The following is a 22,653-nucleotide window of genomic DNA, read 5'->3' as shown; positions in this document are numbered from 1 at the left end:
AATCTAGATAAGTTTCATCTTAAATATATATTCTAGATGTCAATGTTAAGTATTTACTCCTAAGAATATATGTCACACACACAATTTTACAGGGTTTCACTGCCAATCTAAACCTTTAGTGATGTAACTGAAACTGTCATCTAAAATATGTGGTATTAATTCATTAGTTTAAAGGAAAACGTCAGAAAGGCTTTTTAGCTCACTCAGGGGTGTTGAAATGTTTACGAGGGGTTAAAAAACGACAGCAAACATGCTCTATAAATGTAAAAATGATTATTCCTCTATCTCATATCAACTGAGAGTCTATCTACCCAGATGGTTAGTAAGATCACTTCATGGGGATTTCAGCTGCAGGTCTGTGCATACAGCATTATGCAATCATACACAGTGCAGTGAGGGCTAATACAAAAAAATGGCTGAGGCTATGTCAACTGGTCCACTTATGCTGCACCAGAAGAAAGTTCAAACTAGATGAAATGGCAGCAGATCTTGTGTTTAAATCCAGATTTACCCCAATCATGTAGGACCGTTGGGGGAGGAAATTTTAACAGCACAAGGAGTATATAGGCTTGAGGTACTAACTAACTGAAAACTGACCACACTTAAAGTCTGCTCCCAAGATGCTCCCCACCTCAGCTGAGCTCCAATACTGGAACTAAGTCAAACCTGGAAAAAAATGCTTAGCGCAGTGGGGAAATGACTTGATTATCAAGCCAGAGGTTGCCAGTTTGAATCCCTGCTGGTATGTATGGGAAACACCTATATTGGGCAATATGGGAAGATGCTGAAAGCCATCATCTCATACTGCACAGGCAGAGGCAATGGTAAACCCCTCCTGTATTCTGCCAAAGACAACCACAGGGCTCTGTGGTCGCCAAGAGTCGAAACCGACACGATGGCACACTTCACCTTTACTTTAGGAGAAGTATGCACATCTTACCTACATGCTCTTTTTGCTTTTAAACTGGATTCCTTCCCATCACCCTCTTAAGGCTCATCTTCAAAACAAGGTATAGAAAATAGGAAGTGGCTGCCTCACCAATGCTATGACAGACAGGTAAGTCAAACACTGCTGTGTAGACAGGTGGATTGCTCTGCTGATATTCTAAAGAGACCTCTAATCTACTCTTGCAAATGCTCCCCCTTATAGCAGCTTTTAAAAGTGATGTTACTTACAAAGGAGCAAAACATTTTTCCTACAGTAAAATAGAAAAAACAATTAGTTTTCAGCATCCTCTCATTCTTGGACAGAATATTACTGTACAATTCAACCTTTTGAACAGGATTATACATGAAAGAGAACTGAGAATATCCTCTACTCTCTTCTATATGCTGGGACAAAAAAATATCAGAATGACCTTAGCCAAAAAGACATAAGAGTTTAAGAAGATGCTCTTCTCTTCACAAATCACAGTACTAGAATGAGGTTTCAAGTAGAAATTATTCCAAGGCGACAATAATGTTTTCAAAACACCAGTCAAACCTTCTGCTACCCTTTCCTGTGTTAAGAGTAAAAACCTGCCTGGAAGTCATATTCTCTTACAAAAAAAAAATAATAATAATCCAAAACATGATTGTTCATTGTAACTGCTCTGTTTTGATATTTTATATTGAAAAGCTACTCTGCAAGGATTCACAAGTTCTCCCCTTCCCAGTCCATTTCCAGAGTCAGTTCTCTCCAGTAAGTGAATGACCACAGGATGTGGTGACAGCCAACAACCTGGATGGCTTTAAGAGGGGTTTGGATGACTTCATGGAGGAGAGGTCTATCAATGGCTACTAGTCGGAGGGCTGTGGGCCACCTCCAGCCTCTAAGGCAGGATGCCTCTGAGAACCAGTTGCAGGGGAGTAATAGCAGGAGAGAGGGCACGCCCTCAACTCCTGTCTGTGGCTTCCAGCGGCATCTGGTGGGCCACTGTGCAAAACAGGATGCTGGACTAGATGGGCCTTGGGCCTGATCCAGCAGGGCTGTTCTTATGAAGAAATCTATGTAGTATGTGCTGTGCAATTTAAGAACATATCCGCACCCAAAATCAGAGAGCTAGACTGGCCTTAACCCATTTAAAAGGTCCTCCTATTGTTCATACTGCAACAATTATATAGGCTAATTCCATGACACATCCTAAATCCTTAAATTAAATTTCCTCCATATTGAAGCTTCAATATTCTCTCTTGTTCTATTACATCCACTTACAATCCATACCAAGATAAAGATCTTAATAATGCATGCTGTGTGTTACTTTTCAAACATGACTTTGTTGACTACATGTAAAATGACAAGTATAATCTGTTTACTGCTAGAGTAAGTTTATGTTGAGTTGGCTTTGAACCATGGTTTAGGTTGCTGACTTGATTTTAAAGTATGTTTTAACTAGTATAATCAGATATATTTAGATATATTTGAAGGCACATGCTTAGGCATGTTATACTAAGGTAATATGGTATTATATTACTCAGACACATTAAGTGCATATTATGTATAATTGCTGAAGCTTTTCAACATATTGCACATAAGTGCACGCTATAGCCCAAAAAAAGAATTCACCAGGTCACATTTTATTTCATGAATTCATTATACATATGGTTAGTTATTCCTGTTTTACTGAAGACTACAAATAAACATTGATTTATACATAAATCAATGCAGTAATTCACACCTATTTGATTGCTATACATTCCTCTTACTAAGAAATGTGTGTGGGATCAGAATGTTGTCACACTGATATCAGTGGAATTTCCCCCAAATGGAAAGTTTAGGATTGCAACCTTACTTGTTTTGGATAAGAAAGAACACAAAACAAAGACACAAAGCCAAGAGACATTAAAACCTCCTGCTAACAGCATGCCTGGGCTCTGACAGCTGCTCTCTTTGTTTTGCTTTGCAGTGCCCTCCCCCATCGTCATGCTGACCTACATGAATAGCTTTGCAACATTTTCTTTTCTAAAGGCTTTCTACAAGCAAGAACAGGGAAAATTCTGTTGTGCAGAAGGAGCTGAAGACATTCTGGTAAATACACAAACACACATCTTCTAGCTGTCCAGTGCTGTTGTCTAGATCAGATACAGTCATCCATGTTGCAATATTAAAAAGGAAAATACTCTAGCAATAATTTTTAAAAAGATCTTCCATCCCTCTCACACAAACCAGGGCAACTGCTCAAATATAATTAAACCACCCTGCAGACTCAGAACGGCTAGCCTATACATCAGCCATAATGCAGCAAGGAGAGGCAGGAAAGATTTTAACAGGTATGTTGATACAAATGAGACCGCTGTAGCCAAACCCAGCAAAACCAAAAAAAGATACCATATTCACAAGGAAAACATTATAAAGAAATAGTGTACTAAATAGCTGTCTCTTAATATAGATGAAATATTTTATGGGGAAAATCGGGCTGCCGGGTAAACAAGATGAACAGAAGGGTTTTTGTACTGTGGGTAAGGGAGAATATCGTCATCCTGTGGCAAAAGGAGCCAGCCCCCATCCATATAAATAGTGAAGACACGGGGGCAGGGGGAAAAGAAAGCGAAGGTTGGGAGATACAACCCCTTTCCCTCAACCTCGCATCGCTGCGGATTTGCACCGTGCCGACTCCAGGAACGAGAGACATGGAGACAAGTGCGGGGTGGCGGGGGTGGGCTGAGGGGGGAGCGCTGCGAAGGGAGCCTTCGTTCCCTATAGAAAGAAAGCAACGAGGAGGAGGAGGAGATACCAGGTGATGGTGCCAAGACATCCAGGACTGAGGCTGAGCCTCGCTAGGCGGCGGCTGACTCTACCTGCTCCTGGCGGGTTCCTCGGAGCCCTGCTGTCCGCCCGCAGCGTGACGGCGCCGTCCCTCCAGATGCGGATGTCCGCGGAGCTCTCCACCCTGCTGGCCGGGGACTGCCCGTGGCGGCCTCGGGCGCGGAGGAAGCCGCAGCACTGGTAGCAAACGGCCCACGCCTGCTCTTCGTTGATGGGCTGGTTGTACAGCCTCAGGATCTCCTCCAGCGACAAGGCGTCCGCCGCCGCCGCCAGTGCCTGGCCTCCGCTGCATCCTCCCCGTCCTCCATCGTCTCTGTAGGTGGAGGAGGTGCCCGGCAGGGGCTCCTCGCCCGCCGCCGCCCCAGCATGAGCCATTCCCTCTGCGGAGAGGAGCTTGCGGGCTGCTGCCCCTTTCGTCCTCCTCCGCCTCACCTCAGTCGCGGCTGCTGGCGCCTCCGCTGCCCGCCCTTGCCCATCGCCTTCATCTTCTCTCCACCCTCCCCCAACACCCCGAGCGCGTGAGCCGTCTCGAGCAGACTCAGACAGTCACCGGCAAAGAAGCTGCTGCTGCTGCTGCTGCCGCCACCGCCGCAACCACAGGGCAAGGCAGTCAGTCAATGACTGGGTGAGAGGATGAAGGGCGGGAGCCACCTCATAGCAACGTAAGAGCGTCCCCCCCCCCATCCTAGGGCACTGCTGAGCCACATCGCCTCCTGCCGGCGGGAAGCAGAACGGCAGGCAGAAGGGACAAGGAAGCGGCGGTCGCCTGGGGGGCGGGGGGGAGTCATTCGACTCGGCCGGCCACGAGGTAACCCTACCGAAGAGGAATAATTAGTCAGACTTGCCCAGACTTAAAGCCTTGTTCAGAGAAATTTGCTAGGCGGCAGGAGATGACTAACTTGGTCGTAGCGCACCGCTTCTCATTTATGGACGACTATAATTCTTTTGCTGCTAGACGGTACAGGTTCCTGAGGGCTGCTTCAGACGCTAAGAATCATCAAATGCCTTTTGCTTTGCGTACCCTTTGCCTTTCAAATTCAATCCTTGGTATTTTATTACTCTAGAGTAGCGTTTTAAAATGGTTTCCAGCTGGTGCAATACATGGTTGTGCCATTCCCATCACAAATTTACTAAATATATTGTGGGGGCGAAACCCAACGTGTTATGCAACAGTAGTACTAGATAATCTAGTTCACACGTTAATGTGTTAATTTACTAACCTTTGATGCAAGCAACAGAGACAGTTCTAGAGCTATTCTGCCCATCTACCAAGCATGATTTACATCACAGTTGAGACCTAGTACAGAGACTATGCTTAAGGCAGAGATACCACTGAAGGCTGCTCCAGACATTAGAATTTATTTGGGGCCTTAAAAGTAGTTTAAGGCAATTATGGAGAAAGTAGTACACAACTTTTTCCACTGGGTTACTTCTGCTTGTAGTTTATATGGCCTCTGCTCATGCACATGACAAATCATTTTATAAGTTGCACAGCAATCAAATATGATTTGCCACCAAGAGTACACTTTAGAGGAAGCTACTGATACTCTGATAACTTATCTGAATTATACATATGCTTTTAAACAGTTATTTTAGTGTACCACCTGAACAAGTGTGTGAAGGGACACATTGTAATCCGTGTTCTCTCTCACAGGGACTCCCAGATGTTGACTACAACTCCTATAATCCCCTAGCAAAAGCCATTGAAGCTGGGGATTCTGGGAGTTGTAGTCAACATCATCTGAGAATCCCTGTTAGAGTGAACACTGATTGCAGTTAGATGTTTCCTGGATTGGGCTATGCCCTGCCTTCCAAAATAATATTTCTTGCCTTTGGCTTGTTCTGTGTCCATTGTCTTTAGATTTTTAGTTTAATTTCCATTCTGTCATACATACCTTGGCCAGATCTACTTGAGTACAACACTATGGGCATCCTGTGAGACAGGATAATAGCTCAGTGGAGAGAACTTGCTTTGCAAGCAAAATGTATTTTTTTTTTACTGCACTGTCTGAGAGTGTACTTTGGTGGAATAAAAAGAAGTATTGTTACGCCTTCTGTGGATAGCTGACATAACACACCACACTACGATCACATGAGACACAGATCCAGATTAAAACAGATCAAGGAGATGATACACAAAGCTCATACTGTAAGGGACGTATGGTTGAAAGTATTAATATGCAAATATTTTAAAATTAAAGCAGTAACCTTAGTTGCACATCAATATAAAAACCATTCATTGAATATAGAGGGGGGAAACTACCAGTATAAGCTAGAATAATTTTTCCTCTAAGTACATCTACACAGCCATTTTAAAAGCAGACTAATATCTACCTAGATATTGTGCAATTCAAGTTTTTGTAGGTCTTCAGCTTTATTCTGTCCTGGCTGAACAGCAGCAAGAAGTAGAGGTCAGGCAAAATGCATGACTGGAGCAGTGTTTTCAGCCTGTGATAAAACAGTGCCTCTAAAAAGCAGGTACCTTCTCCCCTCCCCACACACCATTTCCTACATTTTGCACAAGGGTATCTGGATGCACCCGAAAAGGTGATGTTTAGTCTAACTACCTGTAGTTAAACAAAACCATTTTGAGGAAACTTACAGGTGGAAGTGGTAGTGATTAGTTTGACAACTTTAGGTGTACTTTGTTTTCACTGGAAACACACTGCACACCACATTTGCTTTAGAAACCTAATCTGCATTTTGTTTCAAGCATCTTCCCCACTCCGAACCCCAAAACTTCTGAATACAGTGTGGTAATTCTGGAAAATTTAAAGTTGCATTAAATATAAGGCAGATGTTAACCAGAAGTACAAATCCCTAGGGTGGTTGGAACCAATGCAAAACCAAAACCAAACACATACAACACTAGCATGAACTCCAATAATTAGGTTGTCTTCTCAAAAGTGCCTGGAGCAACTGTTTACTAAGTAATTATGGACATCAAAATCCATGCCATGAGTTCTTTCTTAGAGTTGTATCCAGAACAGCAGAGATGGTATCACTCTTCCATGGTTAGCAGTCAGCACTGTTCTCTCTAATTTTTTTCAGCTGTGTGCAGAATGAGTTTTGTTCTGAGTGGCAGTGTCAAGGCTCTGTGTACACATGTGCATTCAAAGTGGGGCCTTCCTGATTTAACCTGAGTGGGATCTAAAATTAACTAAGCGGATATCAAAAACCCTGTGAACGCATGCACACATGCACGCCTTAGAGGGAACACTGGCAGTTAGTCACACTACTTACCTTTGTTTACTATTTTATGGCTTGTTACAAGAAAATTGTATTTCATAAGTTAAATGCAGTTTTTCAAAACTTTACTGCCATTCAAAACGGTTACAAACATTACATTTTTCACTCAGGATATTGTTGGAAACCACTTAAGACTTAAGAATAGAAATAGTCCTTACTATTGTTAAACAGTTTTTATTACAATTAAAAACATTGTTTATAATACATTAATTACATTTTATACATTTTCCCCATGATCTTCTATACACAACACAGCCAGTGTTCTTAACATTATTATAGTGGTAGCCTTTACACAAGTTATACCACTGTATACCAGAATTGTATTTTAATATTGTCCCTCCATAATCTAAGCTTGTGATCCTAAGCACACACAAAAATATGTTTCACTGAAATCAACAATAGTTGCTTTCAGAACACGATAAAAGATGCAAACCTGTCATCAGATACATATGCATAAGTCTTTGACCTCAATGGGGTCAAAATAATTTTGCATAACTTTGTGCAGGATTTCAGTCTACTAGTACAAGTGATTTCTTAGAGTACGCAACGATATTTGCAAGCAAACATAATCCAAACAGCACATGCAGATTCAGGATATGTAAATACTCTGACACGAACTGCAAGCCGTACATGGTCTCCTCTACAGCACAGTATTTCGTCACAGAAAGGAGACCTGTTGGAAGGAACAAAACATCAGTAACCAGAGATTCTTTATTGTTCTATTTGATAAATGACATTTTAAAAAGACAGAGCAGTAGTCACAATAGAAACGGTTAATGGTCAATTCCAATACAGTAGTAGTTATTCTCATTCCAGAAGTTTGACAAATGCTAAAATTAAGCACCACAAATACCAAGTCGTAACTGAATGAAACCATACTAAAGACATCTTACCCTACTTGTGGTTTCTATGGTCTTCCTGAACTCACTGTCAATAATACTGTGCCAGCTCCAACATTTGTCATAGGAACCGAATTGTTCATCCAGAGAACTTGTTCATCCAGGACCAGAGAACTTGTTCATCCAGGACCAGGGGCATAGCTATAATTGAACAAATGTCCTTGGCCCTAAATGAGGGAGGTCCCCACTGCATGGGGAGTGTGCAATATCATTTGCATAGCAGTGAGAGAAAGGGTGTGTCAAAATTTTTTTGTTTTTCACTACATTCTACCTGTTCTTATGAAGCAAAGACAAAGGGCAGGGGAAAGAAAAATGCAATGGGCCATCTAACTTCTTGTCTGATGGTCCACTCCAGATTTCCACTTCCCTTTCCAGAATCATTAATAGTTATCAGCTGACAAGCAATAGATTTAAATTAGAACTAGATACAAATGCCTCGGGACTATATAACCAACATTTGTCAATCTTCAAGCTAAATGTAAACTCTGAAACCATATAATTCAAAAATTTACGTGTCATCATCACGTAAATTCTTCAATGGCTCCTGGAGAATATAGACTGTTGAAAAATGGTAGATGGTAAATAGCAGTATTCCTGTGGAATAAAGGATGACTGCTTGCACCTGTGGTGGCAATGTTAAGTGTGCAAGAAAAACTGGACAATGGTTTTGTCTGAAACATTTTTCAAATATGGATGAATGTGGATCAAAAAGCTTGTTTGCTGAACTTTCTGAAAGTACTGCCTGAAAGATAACATACTATTCTATATATGTTGACTGCCACCCACCTAATTAATGGAACTAATAAATGTTCCACTGCTAATAAATGGAAGAATTATAATGCATCTAAAAATAAATAAATGGCTGTTCAAGTTCTGGGATCTAATGAAATCAGTTGTTTGCTTCTCTGAGTCCCAAAGAGGACTTTTCGAACATATGTGCTTGCTGGAAACCTGTGATAGATTACATAACTAATGCTTCATTATTATCCAATAGTAATCACAATTATGAATATTTTAATCTAATTTGATTAACTAGATTCATTTAGGATGAACTTAGCTAACCCTTTGAATAAGTATAACAACTGAATAAGCAACTATTTTATTAAATATAAATTACTGGCTATTCTTGCACCAAAATATGGCTTGAAAGGTTGTATTATTTATTAAGTTATAGTGGCTGACATTCAGACTAACCCTGCATCAATGTGCCAGGGTTTTCCATTACACAAGGGGAAGCATTATTTTCTGCAATTCCCCTTCTTTTCTTTTGCAGCTGACCATACCTCTTCAATGCTTTGGGAAACACAAGCAGCGGCAGAGGGAAATGGGGGTGGAATTGCCAAAATAAGGCCTGCCTCCCCACCCACCACCCTCTCATGGAATAGAAAACTTTAGTGCATCAGGCCATGGTTAGTTTTAATGTTGGCCGGTATGATAATAATTCATATTTTTAATATATGAATCCCCCTTATTGGGGATTTTATTTAATTTTCAATTATTAATTCACCTATTACCTTTGTTTGTTCAACCAATCAATCCTGAAATGCCTATTGTGCAGATGCATGTATATGTTAAGAATAATTGGAAACACATTAGTTTTGTTTATTATACATGGCAATTTGTCCAGTTGTAACCATTATTAATGGCTTTATGTATGTTGCTATCTTAGAATCTGTGTTTATAAGTAGTATTAAAACAAATAAAAATAAAATTTAGATATTTGACTTACCGAAGACATGTAGCAAATGCTCTTCTTGCATTTTTGTACACAAAATGGATGGGAAATCCTTTGAATGTGTGACCATCAGGTACTGCTCTCCTGATGGCATCTTGAAACTCTTCATTTCCTGAAGAAATGCCTGTGGTACGTTCAAGTTCATAGGCTGCCAAGGCTGGCGACAAGAGATAAGACAGTTGATCGTCCCAAACGGTTGCAAGACCCAAGTCCTATAAGATTAACCACAAAGAAATAAAGGACAATTAGGTAAATTTACTTACAGTAAGGTTCAAAATTAATATTCTGGTTGAGTTAAAACGACTGGACACGTTCAATCAGCCAGTGTTAGAAACAAACATTACTTCCTCATATAGCAAGACTTCATCTTTAATCAGAATGCTGTTACTACTGGTACATAACAGGATACCCCTCCGCCCACCAAGATAGGTGGTTTTTATCTGCTTAAGTGGCAAAGAAATTGTTAACTTGGTTGGCTGTGAATATGAATTTACACTAAGGAACAAGGCAGATCACATGTAAAAAATAAAGCTTCTGATGAACCCCAGATCTCAGCCTTAGCTCAAGAGCCCACTAAGAGCATCTGGGACTTCAAATCCCCACTGAGCACTCCAAATGAATACATTCTTCACCTTGTGTTATTACATGGATTAAGCCACCAAGGCGTACTCTTAAACCCATTTTTACAAGAGGCAAACCAGTGCACTCCAGACTACTTTTAGTTATGTAAAGTCAAGACTAGTTTAGGAGAACAACTCTCAAGTTTGGAGAAAATCCTAAACTCAAATTGGCCAGAGACCTGGATCTCATCAGAAATGTACTGAGCCTTCTCAATGGACGCAAGAGTTGTCTATCACTGGAAAGGTGAAGAAACTTTCTTCTTAGTTCCTCTAAATATCTCAGCCAATAGCCAAAAGGTTGTCACCACTTTCATCTCCATCTTCAAATAAATGATTAATGAAGAACTAGGAAACATTGTAGAAATTAATGCTTTCTCAGCCAGGAACTACCTAACTACTGAACTAAGGTAAAACTCAGTATAAAACAGGTTGCTTATCTGCAACTGATGATCTTAGAGTGGTCCTCATACATTCATACTAATGGGAGAGGTCGGCTCTCAAACGCAACTCACTGCTATTTCCCATTTTTTTCGAAAATCCAAGGCAGATTTTACATAAATTTACTTTGTGAATAAACGTAATAAAGTATCATGTCTGTCGGTTGATTGGAACATCAATTTACAATGATGGTAACACTTAAAAGATTTTTTTTTTTACATCCATATGATTCTTCTGAAAGCCATGATCAATACAGACTCAAAGAAAATAAGATAGGCAAGAAAAAACACCTTAAATGGTTTCACAATTGTGATTCTGAAGAAAACTCCAGAGCAGTGAAATTCCCCCTAGTTGCTTGTGAGGTGGTTGGAAAGGAATTAAGGATCAGCACTCCAATGGCCCTTCCCTATTGGTCATGATGAACATGTGAGGGTGGGCAAGTGTATAGAGGAACTTGAAAAGTTTCCCAAAGTCTCAGTTGTGCAGGTCCAACTCTCATTAGTGTGAATGCATGGATGATTACAAAGGTGAGTTAGCTACTGTTTCTGTATTTTTCCTTTGCAATTCCAGTATTTCTGTACTTCCATTTTCCCAATTTCATTATTGTGTGGAATTCTCATTTTTCTTCTTAATAAATTCAGATACTTCGAAGTGGCTTCAGTCTGGATTTAAGATATTCCAAGTTTTCGCCTTCTTTCCCACATGCCTAGAATGGCTGTTGTGCTCCTGTCTTTAGAATCAGCCTTTAAAATATACTAGCTAGCATGGTGTGCAGCTTAACACTGGCATTTCTTTTTCACTTGCTGAGCATGTAAAATATAGCCTTGAAATGGCACAAGAGTGCAGTTGTGCAACCACTCAGAAATGTGAGCCTGTACTTGTGCAATTGAAATCATTTGTGTTTTTGTACTTGTGCTTTTCACTGAAAACACTGGAAGCTCCATTGCTGAAGTGCAGGTGTGCATTTCTGAGGTGGTGTGCAACTTTACTCTTATGCAAGTCCACTGGGGCTTTATTTTACGTGTGCTGCAGCCCCTGTTAAAAGAAATGCTGGAGTTGAGCTGTGCATCATGTCAGCCACTAGAGCTGGGTTTTGTAAACTTTGGCTGTACAGTACCATTAAGTCTTGACAGTTCTAAGATTTGTTGAAGCGTGTCCCAAGTCTGGTCAATGAGTCCCGATCAGTTTTCAACTGGTGGCACCCTAATTTGAAGGAGTGGTGTGCTCCTAAAGTGGGATCAGAGAAAAATCTCTACTGATGGTAGATCCCAGGAAAACATAACACCCATTCCTCCACACAACTTCAGTCAAAGCATATCACTCCAACTTTGTATCACCCTGCTCCAATATGATGCACAAGATCTACCTTTTTCAGCCATGCTGTTTTAGGAATGCACAATCCAGTTCTCACCCACCCCATCTTAACAACGTAATCATGGCATTTCTTTTTTAGTCGAAAGGGTGATAACTTAATAAAGCAGAGGTTACTACTTTGTCATAATCAAGAGTAGGGGTATACAACAAAAAGGCCCCAGTGGGCTTCGACCAGCTATGACTTGGTTGAGGCTGAGGCCAATTTTCAGCACATTCATTAATATTTTTTAAAATAATTTTATTGTAATAATTAGAGGGAGGTTACAGAGAGTTAGATACAGGGGGAAATCTGAGGGGAAAGAGGGATGGTGCTAGTGGGCTTTAGCCCAGAGTCAGACACTTGGTCTCAAGCGGCCAACTGCACTAAGCCACTGCTGATAAGTGAGCAGGACAGGCCAAGAGTTCTTCATGGTTTCAGTTGTTGTTGCAGGATATTCCTAGCTGCAGGCCAGAGGGTAAAAAGTCCCTGTGGGCTGCATCTGGCCCCTGGGCCTTATTCTGTGCAGGCCTGATCAAGAGAACCTGAGAATTTTAATAAGGTTTTATGTTAGTGTTCTCAAGGCTGAGAGAAATTTAAATGATTATATAAATTAAATTTGAATACATCTTGCGATTTCCACTGACTAGCCAACTTTTTCATTTCCTACCCTAGAAGGTTAGTGCAGCACAATAGCATCTATCTTGAAAAATTAGTTGCAATTCAATTTGAGCAAAATGTTCATAGGCATTTTATATCACTGTACTCTCTGGGGAAAGGCAATGTTTAGCTTCTACTTGCCAACCATTTCTTTTAAACACTATGCAAACAGAGGTACAAGTGTACCTATTTAAATTGGCATTTCCTTGAGGCAAGGATAGTGAACCTGCCCTTGGAGGCCAAGAACATGCAACAATGCAAAAACAGCTTTTTAAAAATTCAACACTCTAGCAAGAAATCAAATGTCTGACACCATGCACATCAAAAACAAGTAACATCAGTGTGCCAATTTCTAGATGGGCAAATGTTGAAAAGTTCAAGCTCTTTATTTAAGAGCTTGACAAAGCCACCACAAAGGCTGGATTCAGGCAAGATTCAAAACATCTTGGTTTGATATCCTGGCTTTTTAATGAACTGTGGTTAGAAAAACAGGTTGCTCACCTGTAACACTTGATCTGGAAGTGATCCATTGTATTCATAATAAAATGGGTTCTGTGCCTGCGCAGAGACCTCGCGGGTAGACAGACTAGCTCCTTGAGATGTGCACTTTGCCCTGTATGTGCTTCACGCTTTCGTTGTAAACGGCAGTTAGGGGTGTTACATCCTCAGTTTCTTGCAGACTGCCTGTTCCTGATGACCTGTCTCGTTACTGGTAAGTGACCTCTCTTTAATCTTTTTTTTAAACTGTTGCAGGGTTCATCTGGGAGATCCAGATCAAGCGTTACAGGTGAGCAACCTGTTGATCTGAATCATGATCAGTTCAGTTGCATTCATAATGAAATGGGTGATTAGCCAGCTTTTTCCATGGTAGTGGGCACAGTAGTTTACTAACCCTTAGCTTATGGCAACATCCTCTTCAACACGGTTCTCCCAAACTCGGCCTGTCTTGCCATTCGCAAGACAATGGCGTAATGCTTGATAAATGGCTGTTGAGATGCCCATGTTGCTGCTGAGCAGATATCAGCCATCTGAATTCCCGACAAATGCGCAGCCAAGGCAGCATATGCCCTTGTTGAGTGTGCTCATATAGTGCATGGATGATCTGTTCCTTGCTGTTTGTAGGCATGAACAATCAGCTCCTCTAACCAATGAGCTAGTCTCTGTCTCGATAATTCCACATCCTTGTTCTTTCTCTTGTATGCTACAAATAGTTTCCTTGTCCTTCTTATTGCCCTCATTCGCTCTAGATAATATAGGAGAGCCCGGCGGACATCCAGAGAATGTAGTGCCCTTTCTGTTTCCGGTTTTTGGAAGAAGGTTGGTAAGATAATTTCCTGGTTTAGATAAATTCTGAAATAATCTTAGGGCGAAAGTTTAGATCTAGTTGCATGACCACTTTATGTGGGTAGTATAGGAGGCTCTTGTTCCATCTGTGTTGGAACGCATCGCCCAGCAATCCTTCGTCTATTCCTGCATGTGAGCAGCATTTCTAACATTTTTTGTTGGCAGCAGTCACAAATAAGTCCACTGCTGGACATCCCCACATGTTGAAGACAAGTGTCCTTGATCTCCCATTCGTGGCGTTTGTCATAATGTGATGTTATTCTGAGTACCCATTAATCTGATTTCATGTTTTGCCACGCTTGGGCACGGCTTGCCAACCGGATGGTACTGCTGGCAACTACAAAGCAGATGTTGGGTGCTTTGGCAATTGATTGTTGTATGTGCAGTGGACTGTTGGATGAATCAAAGATTCTGCTTGGCATTGTCCTTGTTTGTACGGACATTCTGATTTTTATTTCTTTGTCCGAACCCTTTAGTCCTTTGAAAGGGTCTATACAGACGCTTAAAATCCCTACAATCTTGATACTTAAGGGGCCTCTGGTGACCATAAATGTGGTTACGTGAGGCCGACGAGGAGGCCATAAATGTTTTTGCAGTATATGAATCCATTGTGGAATCTGTATTTTCACTGAAGAGTCCTTTGCCATCAAATGTTAAGCTTTCCACTCGCCCTCGCATGTCCTGTTGAAGCGCAGTGGACCTGAGCCAAGCGTAGCAACACATACAGTAATAACTGCAGTAACCACAGCTCTGGATTCTGTTTCAGCATTTAAAAGCATTGAGCTGTTGTCTAGTAACTGAGGTTGTTTTCTCATACAGCTCTAAGAATCTGTCCTGAAACTCTTCTGGAGTCATTGAAGTGGATTCCTGTAGTAAAGTGTCCCACAAAAAATTGTTATACCGAGCCATACAGGCTGCATAATTTGCAATTCTGATTGCCAGGCTAGATGTATTATATATTTTCCTGCCTAACATCTATTTTAATCCCTTCTTTGTCAGAGGGTGTTGTGTGCCGACGACCCCCTTTTGAAGCTGACATGCAGTCGATTACCATAGATTTCGGCACCGGGTGTCGCAGCAGGTAAACGTTATCTTCTTCCTGCACTCTACAGTATATACATTTTCTTGGCACTTTGATGTTGGTGTGGAGGTCAGGACGACATCCCAGGCTGCCTTGGCAATAACTGGTATCATAGGAAGGGCTATTGGATGTAAAGATTTAGCCGCAGCCATCATATTATATACCGGATCCTTTACCTCCATCTCCAGCATCCTTAAGTCCATACCCAGAGCCTCAGCAATTTCCCTGATAAGAGCATAGTAGGCCTTTAGCTCTTCCAATGGGGATGTGGACAATCTTGGAGGCACATCGGAGGATGGGTCTGACCAGTGACTGGCCCTATCAGAATCTCATTCTGCCGACTCTGAGGAGTACGCCTCTGCTGATGATGGTGATTGAGGGACTGGGGGAGGGGTTGCTTTCTTCTTCCTTTTACCTGGCGCTTTTGCCGGTGCCTTTGGCACCTGCAGTAACTCAGGGGAAAGTGCAGAAGGTTGCAATGGTTCTAATGGCTGCATTTGACACGAAACAAAGACCAGCTGCACAGAAAAAGCCTCAGCAGCTTGCGTTTCAGTAGCTACTAGAACAGGTTGGCAAGCAGGTTCCTGCTGCGCCTTCCAGCGGAGGTAATCAGCATAACCTCTGGTAATGCATGTCTAAACCCGCAAGAGTGTGTCAGCTCTCTGAGAAATAGCTGAGTTGGTTGGAAATGGAGTCCCTGTAAAAGAGCATATTGATCAGGAGATTTCCATGTCAGAGGCACATAAGCCAAAGATGCACTAGAAGCCGCTACTGGCACAGGAATAGCTTTTGGCCTGGTTAAACCAGGTATGTTTTGTATTGGTGTTTGTTCAAACGTGTGTAATGTTGACAAAATATGGAGTGGTCTAGTTCCCTGCAGAGGAGATACTAACGGGGTTCTTGGAGGTGCTCCTGAAGCACTGTCAACTTCTTGATACACGTCAAGGCCAGTACTTAGAAAGCCTTGAAATGTCGATCCCGACGATGTTTTAGATGTGGAGTCTAATAGTTTCAACAGTGAATTTGCCTTGTCCTGATCCAGTGAAAATCCCTGATCCTGGTCATATTCTGCCACCATATATCATATCATATCATATCAATCTCCATCCATTCATCCATCTGTTGCGCTGCTCCTTTGGGAGTAGAAGGAGACTGCACTAGGGTTTGTGCTGGGGAGAGAAGGAGATGTCTTCTCGATGTCGAAGCAGGCTTCGCTGGCACATTCAGTGCCGATGCTGACGTCAATGCTGTTGTCAATGACGAGTTGTTTGTACCGTAGGTCGATAATGACATCTTTGGTATCAAACTCTTTGGTGAAGAACTCGATGTCGACAAGGACTTCTTCGACTTCCAAGCCGAGCTACAATCTTGCACCAGTGTAGGATACGGAGTTCCGCTAGCCGCTTTACTGTGGTGCCTCTTTGGGGGTCACGAAGCGCTCTTCTCCTCTGAATTGCCTCTCCACTTTTTTTCCTTATGCCTGTGAGTTTTTGTTGATACTTCTTTTGGCTTTTTGAAGACAAGCTCTGAATCCACGGTTTTAGACTGCTCTGTTGCAGCTCCGTGGTTGCTCGACATCGAGCTCGGTAACGAGCTTGAGGTAATTCCCAATGTCAAAGAGTGGCTTGGTTTTGGCGGCGGCAACTCATCATATAGTGCCGCTCATAGGCGAAGCGCTCTATTTTTCAATGTTTGTTTAGAGAATGAGCAACACATTTTACAAGTTGCTGTATAGTGTTGCTCACCAAAACACAGCAAACACGAGTCGTGGTGGTCTGTAAACGGCAACTTAGCGGCATCCCAAACAAACATAGTTTTTGTTTCCATATTTAAGTGCGGATGGGGCGAACACCCACCGTGGCCTTCTAAGCTCCTCACCATATCTCTAAAAGTCCGTTTTTATTCTTTGTAGTAAAATCGTAAAGCAAGGATAGTCAAAAGAAGTCCTGAGGTCAAAACTCTGAAGTTCAATGCTAAATTATCTCTCTTTTTTATTTCAGTTAAATCGAGGAGCCAATACTGAGGTATAGATGCTTTGGCGGTCAAACAGAAACTAAGGATGTAACGACCTCAACTGCCATTTACAAAGAAAGCACGAAACACGTGCAGGACAGAGTGGGCTTCTTGAGGAGCTAGTTAGTCTACCTGCAAGGTCCCTACACATATGCAGAACCCATTTCATTATGGATGTAACGGAGCACGATCCAGATCCAACCACTATTTCATGGATTTGGGCTCCATGACGAATCACAGTTTGTTTTATGCCACACACTGAAGCTAAAAGCAAGCCTCCTCCCTCCCCTCATACCCAAAAGGAGAGGGTGGAGCATACAAGGCCAAGACTTGTGCTAGTAATGCTCAAGCATTATTTAATGTTGTGTCTGACGTTGGCCAAAGAAAGGATGACACGTACCTTCCTGTGCTCTACCGCCAATATTCTCAGTTGTAACTCTAGTTCATTGCTAGTTGCTGCAGCATCTATTGAGGAAGCACAAAGAGGAGGAAAAGGTGGAAGCGAAGTTGTGGCCCCTGGAGAACATACAGATTTGATTGCTTCTCCACTCATTGGTTTCCATTTGGATTCGTCATGCAGATCAAAAGCAGAGACTTCTACAGCATCAGAAGGCTGGCAGTTTGCCAGAAACTTTTGATGATTGAAGACACATCCTATTGTTCGATAAGGATACTGTGGCTTGGGTTGCCCAACAGCTGGAGGATCATCAGGCTTAACAGCTTGATGGATGTACCTGATGGTTAATAGATACATTTTAATAATTGCTTGTTATTTTAGTTTAACTTAAGACCAAAAGAAGATCACAATATATGTTTTCTGTCTACATAGGCATTGGGCTGACTCATATGCAATGCTGTCAGTTTTTTAAGCATGGTTAAGCAGTTGGTGGTGGAACAAAGGAATGTACATTTCCCCACCCACCCCTGCCTCCAGGCCTTAAGAGTAGTTAATCATATATGGACATGAGCAGAAGCTGAATTCATGTTTCCCCATTTCTTAATGCACTACTGCATCAGAAATGGACAGAAATTACACATAATGGCTTGGATCCCAAGTTACCACTCCACTTGCAATAGCTCCTTCTGTTAGTGCAAGGTCAATTACTCTCATGTAAGGAGCTACTCCATACATAGCAATATGCTGGGATCCAAGCCTTTGCTCTCACTCTTGTAGTAGCTGTGCCCTTGTCTTTATGCCACTACATTTTTCTGTTCCAAAACAGTTCTTTCCATTGTGCAGCTGTCCATATATATCTTTGCAACCAGCATTTTCAGTATAATGCACAAACAGAAGTTAAAGCACACACAAAAAAAATCCAAAGGTTCTGAACATATTTTCTGATTATTAGTGTGGCACTTTTTAACAGGCTACTTTGTTTGACTGATGGAGTCAGAGAGGGAAGGCCTCCTACTCCTTCTGCAATTCAACCTGGCCATAGTCTTGGGAAGAGGAAAGGGCAGCCTAATGCTTTCTCAGCCTTGTCATTGCAGCACTGTTGCCAATGACTGCTGCTTTCATTTACAATTGCTAGGAGAACTGACTGTGGGTAAAACCATTTTTGGCAGGCTCTGCAAAGCTGTCACTGACTTTGGGGGAAGCAATTGTTATTGGGTCTGTATTTTTCATTTCACTAGTAGTGTCACTAGTGTGCTGCTACATAGCTGCTCATTGAGCTCAGAATACTGAGCTCAATAGGTAATATAGGTACTTATCTATATTGCTGATATAGGTAACAACACAGTACAGGCCATCTTAGTGGAACCACATCTTTGGACTGCCAGCCATATTGTAGACAAAAAACAGGTTGCTTACCTGTAACTGATGATCTCTGTGGGGATCCATGGTCACTCACAACTGGGTCTTCTGCGGCTGTGCAAGTAGGCCTGCGGAAGAATCTTTAACTCTGTTAGGTGCTCTGGCCCTTTAAAGCGTAGTTATAATGGAGTATTCAAAGGCTGTAGAGTACCTCCTTCTTCAGTTCCTGAATTGGCCGCTGTGAAGAGCCCGATAACATGCAGAGCTAGACCAAGACAGCAGAAAAATCACAGCAGCACAGGTATGTAAACAGTTTATGCTAAAAGGTAAGCTAGTGAGGGGATGGCCAGGCGGGTATGGTGAGTAACCATGGATCCCTACAGAGATCATAAGTTACAGGTAAGCAACCTGTTTATCTCTTTAGGGATCCATGGTCCCTCACAACTGGGTGCGTGACTAGCTCCCGTAGAAGGAGATGGGTGCTAGCTGTTACAATACTTTTTTAGAAAACCACCCAACCAAAATTGGCCAATGAAGCAAAGCATAATTCTGCAGCATAGTGTCAAAGGGCAGGTCCGAGAACCAGGTAGCAGCTCTGCACATGTCCTTCAAATAGGCAGCTGAGGTAGCCATGGATCTAGTGGAATACACCTTGATCTTGGAGGGCGGCTGAACGCCTTGCTTCTAGAAGGAAAAAAAAATCTGTTGTACCAGCCAGTTGGACAATCTTTGTCAACAAATGGCTAAACCTTTACTAGCTCCTACATAGGAGATGAATAGTTTGTTTGACCGCCTGAATGTCTTTGTGTGGTCTAGGAAGTAAAACCTTCGAACATCCAGTGAGTGCATAGAATGTTCAAGGGATGTAGAAGGGTCACAGAAAAATGTAGGTAGTACAATGTCTTGGTTAATATACAAGTCTGACACAATTTTAGGACAGAAGTTAGGATCCAGTCATAGGATCACCTTATCTGGGTAAAATTTAGTATAAGGGGAATCAGCCCTCAGTGCAGCGAGTTCACTGACCTGCCTTGCCGATGTAATGGCAACTAGGAAGGCAGTTTTCAGGCATAGCAGTCTCATGGAAGACGACAGTAACGTCTCAAAGGGGGCCTCTGTAAGTGTGGACAGCACAAGAGAGAGGCTCCAAGGCTCAATGGGTGCCTGCACTGGAGGATATAAGTTGCTAACGCCCTTCAGAAAGTGCTTTGAGTCAGGATGGACAAAGACCGACTTGCCATCTCAGCCCTGATGGCGAGCTGAAATGGCGGCAAGGTGTACTTTAAAGGAGGTGTTAGAAAATTCCAGTCCCTTGAGATGTGAGGTAGGAGTATTTGACAAATCAACGCCTTGAATGGGTTGAAGCTTTTCAAAGAAGTATAGGATATGAAATGCTTCCATTTGCACTTGTAGGACCTTCTGACAGAAGCCTCTCTTTTATTTAGTAGGATCTTGTCTAGAAATTCAGCCTTCACGCTGTCAGCGAGAGGGTCTGCAGAATGTGGTGGAGGACCTGGTCCTCAACTCTTTTGAGGAGATCCCATTGTGAAAGGTGACGGTAAGACCCCTTTAACAGCCGAAGAAGAGCCAGGTACCCGGGGCCACCAGGGGCAGACTAGGATACACTGTGTGTGCTCTTGGAGGATCTTCCCCACTACCCTGGGTAACAATGAGAAAGGGGGAAAGAGATAATATCGCCTGCCTTACCAATGCATTTGAAATGTGTCCCCTAGTGATCCTTGGACAAGACCTGCCCTAGAATATAACATAGAGCAGCTAGTATTGCCCATAGTGGCAAACAAGTCAACAATGGGTGCACCCCATGGGTAAAAAAGGTCCAACAGAACAACATAATCTAATTCCCACTCATGGAGAATAAAGAAGGAGACACCTTGACTAAGGAAGTCGGCCAGAACATTATCTTCCCCTTTGATATGAATGGCCATAGGAAGGATATCATAACGCAAGCACCAGTCCCACAGTTGTAAGGCAAGGTTGTTCAGGGACCTCAGCAGAGTGCCCCCTTGATGGTTCAGGCAGGCAATAGCCATAGCGTTATCCATATCTACTTGAACCACTTGGCCCCGGATGATGGGCAAAAATGCTTTAAAGGCTAGGAAAACAGCCAGGAGATCTAGAAAGCAAGAAAGTATCTGGAATAGAACCCAGTGTGCACTGAGGAAGGTGGAACTGTTTCTATGGCATCCCTTTTGGAATAGTGAAGAAACTTATTCAAGGATAGGAGTTGCATGGATGTATTCTAATCCAGCATGAGTGGGTAGAGAGTCAAATTCAATATCATAGCCATTGGTCACTATGCATAACACCCAGGCATCTGTTGTTACCCGATGCCAGGAAGGGGGTGAGACAGAGAGATACTTCCAGGTGCGAGACATTAAGACGACTACTTGGGTTGTTCCTGTGATTTGGATTTTTGTTGGCCCTTCTGACACTGATGGAAGGGGCATCTTGAATATGGTTGAGAACCTCCATGGTAACCTCCCCTATTTTGGGAAGGTTTAGGTTGATACCTCTGTTTGAAATTAGGATGATACCTCTGATAAGTAGATGACTAGGACTGTGCAAAGGTCTTAGCAGTATAGCACAATTTATTAAGTTTCTCCATTGTGCTGACAGTGTCCTTCAAGAATAATCCCACTCAGTCAAATGGGAGATTCACTGTCCTTTCTTTCATTCTTGGCTCCAGGGTGTAGATAAGAGCCAGGCATAGCAATGAAGTACAATGGATCCTGCCAGCACTTTTGTCGCTGTCTCGGTCAGGTGTTTTGTCATGCTTAGTTGTTGCCTCGTGAGATCTGCTGATTTCTACTAGGGAGTTCAGCACTGGATGTTAGAAAAGGAAAGGGCAGGAGGCCTCTTGGACCCGATACAAGTTTTCCAGTTTCTTGCATGGAAGAGTCGACTAAGAAGCCTTAGAAGCCACCACCAGGATCAGAAGCTTTGGAAGTACAGTGGGATGTGCTACAGACGTGGTAGACAGGTACAGAGGTTCCATGACAGCATCCTCGGGGCGGAGGGGGGGGGGCAGAATCTTGAGGCCCAAGGCCTTAGTCATTTCTTGAACTTGCATCCAATAGGATTTGGTTTCCTTGGACGGAGAGTTTGATCGTCGATTACTCACATTGTGATTAGGCAAAGTTCCCAGGTGCACCTCTGACACATCAGAGTCTGGATCAGAAGCGTATGAGGATTCCCCATTAGAGTTAGGTCCTCAGGGAGAGGATCCCTAGGAGAAGGCTACAAGGGAAAAGATGGTGATGCTGGAATGGATGGAGGTGCTATATCTTCAGATAGAGATGCCTTTAGGCGAAGCTCTCAGCTCAGTTGTGTCTCCTTTAAAAAAAACATACATACCTTACAGGCACTGGTGTTGTGGGAGTCCCCCAAAACAAATCAGGCAAACAGAGGGCCCATCTGAGGAGGGCATAGTTCCCTTACAAGTCACATAGAGCTTAAAGCTCTTTGGGGCAGACATAGCCAGGTCCAAATACAGTCCAGAGTCAACCAAAAAAATCAGAAATGGAATGCCAAAGCCAAAGGGAAGTGCAAGAAAAGTCGAGAAACAGAGATAGAATAGCCGAGTTGAAGTGAGTTAGAAAAACAGTTGAAACACACTACAAAGCAGTAAGCAGAGAGAATAGTCAAAAAACAGTCCGAGTCAAGTCCAGGAAGATCAAAAATAAATCTCAGTCTCTTACAGGAATGAGGGAAACAGGAGCAGATCCTTCCCAAGGCAGCGTG

The 22,653-nt window shown here is 42.5% G+C and overlaps 2 protein-coding genes and 1 long non-coding RNA gene across 8 annotated transcripts in view; 1 reads left to right on the top strand and 2 right to left on the bottom strand.

Moving 5' to 3' along the window:
* The window catches only part of SPIRE1 (spire type actin nucleation factor 1), a 151,051-nt gene extending 146,614 nt beyond the window's left edge, over nt 1-4,437 (bottom strand). Inside the window, exon 1 of one of the 4 annotated variants that reach the window (XM_053245019.1) lies at nt 3,778-4,437. In XM_053245019.1, the coding sequence (XP_053100994.1) occupies nt 3,778-4,120 (343 nt within the window). In that variant the 5' untranslated portion in view covers nt 4,121-4,437. The remainder of the gene's footprint in view (nt 1-3,777) is intronic. The other 3 variants (XM_053245016.1, XM_053245017.1, XM_053245018.1) reach the window with 3 other exon arrangements.
* A 2,690-nt stretch (nt 4,438-7,127) lies between these two features.
* The window catches only part of CEP76 (centrosomal protein 76), a 43,486-nt gene continuing 27,960 nt past the window's right edge, over nt 7,128-22,653 (bottom strand). For 2 of the 3 annotated variants that reach the window (XM_053245022.1, XM_053245023.1), the window contains 3 exons: nt 17,536-17,869; nt 9,623-9,840; nt 7,128-7,667 (listed from right to left, as the gene is read on the bottom strand). In XM_053245022.1, coding sequence (XP_053100997.1) covers nt 7,529-7,667; nt 9,623-9,840; nt 17,536-17,869 — 691 coding nt within the window. In that variant the 3' untranslated portion in view covers nt 7,128-7,528. Of the gene's footprint in view, nt 7,668-9,622; nt 9,841-11,803; nt 11,914-17,535; nt 17,870-22,653 lie in introns of those variants that run through there. The other variant, XR_008306042.1, reaches the window with a different exon arrangement.
* Nucleotides 13,952-16,594, top strand: LOC128322879 (uncharacterized). The gene is made up of 3 exons (XR_008306043.1): nt 13,952-14,014; nt 15,041-15,122; nt 16,402-16,594. It is a non-coding gene; the product is annotated as an uncharacterized LOC128322879 (long non-coding RNA).

This window comes from Hemicordylus capensis, chromosome 4 (genome assembly GCF_027244095.1).
Source record: "Hemicordylus capensis ecotype Gifberg chromosome 4, rHemCap1.1.pri, whole genome shotgun sequence".
In the NCBI taxonomy this organism is placed as follows: domain Eukaryota; kingdom Metazoa; phylum Chordata; class Lepidosauria; order Squamata; family Cordylidae; genus Hemicordylus; species Hemicordylus capensis.
The sequence above is the reverse complement of the archived record's forward strand: the minus strand, read 5'-3'. Positions and strand labels throughout refer to the sequence as shown.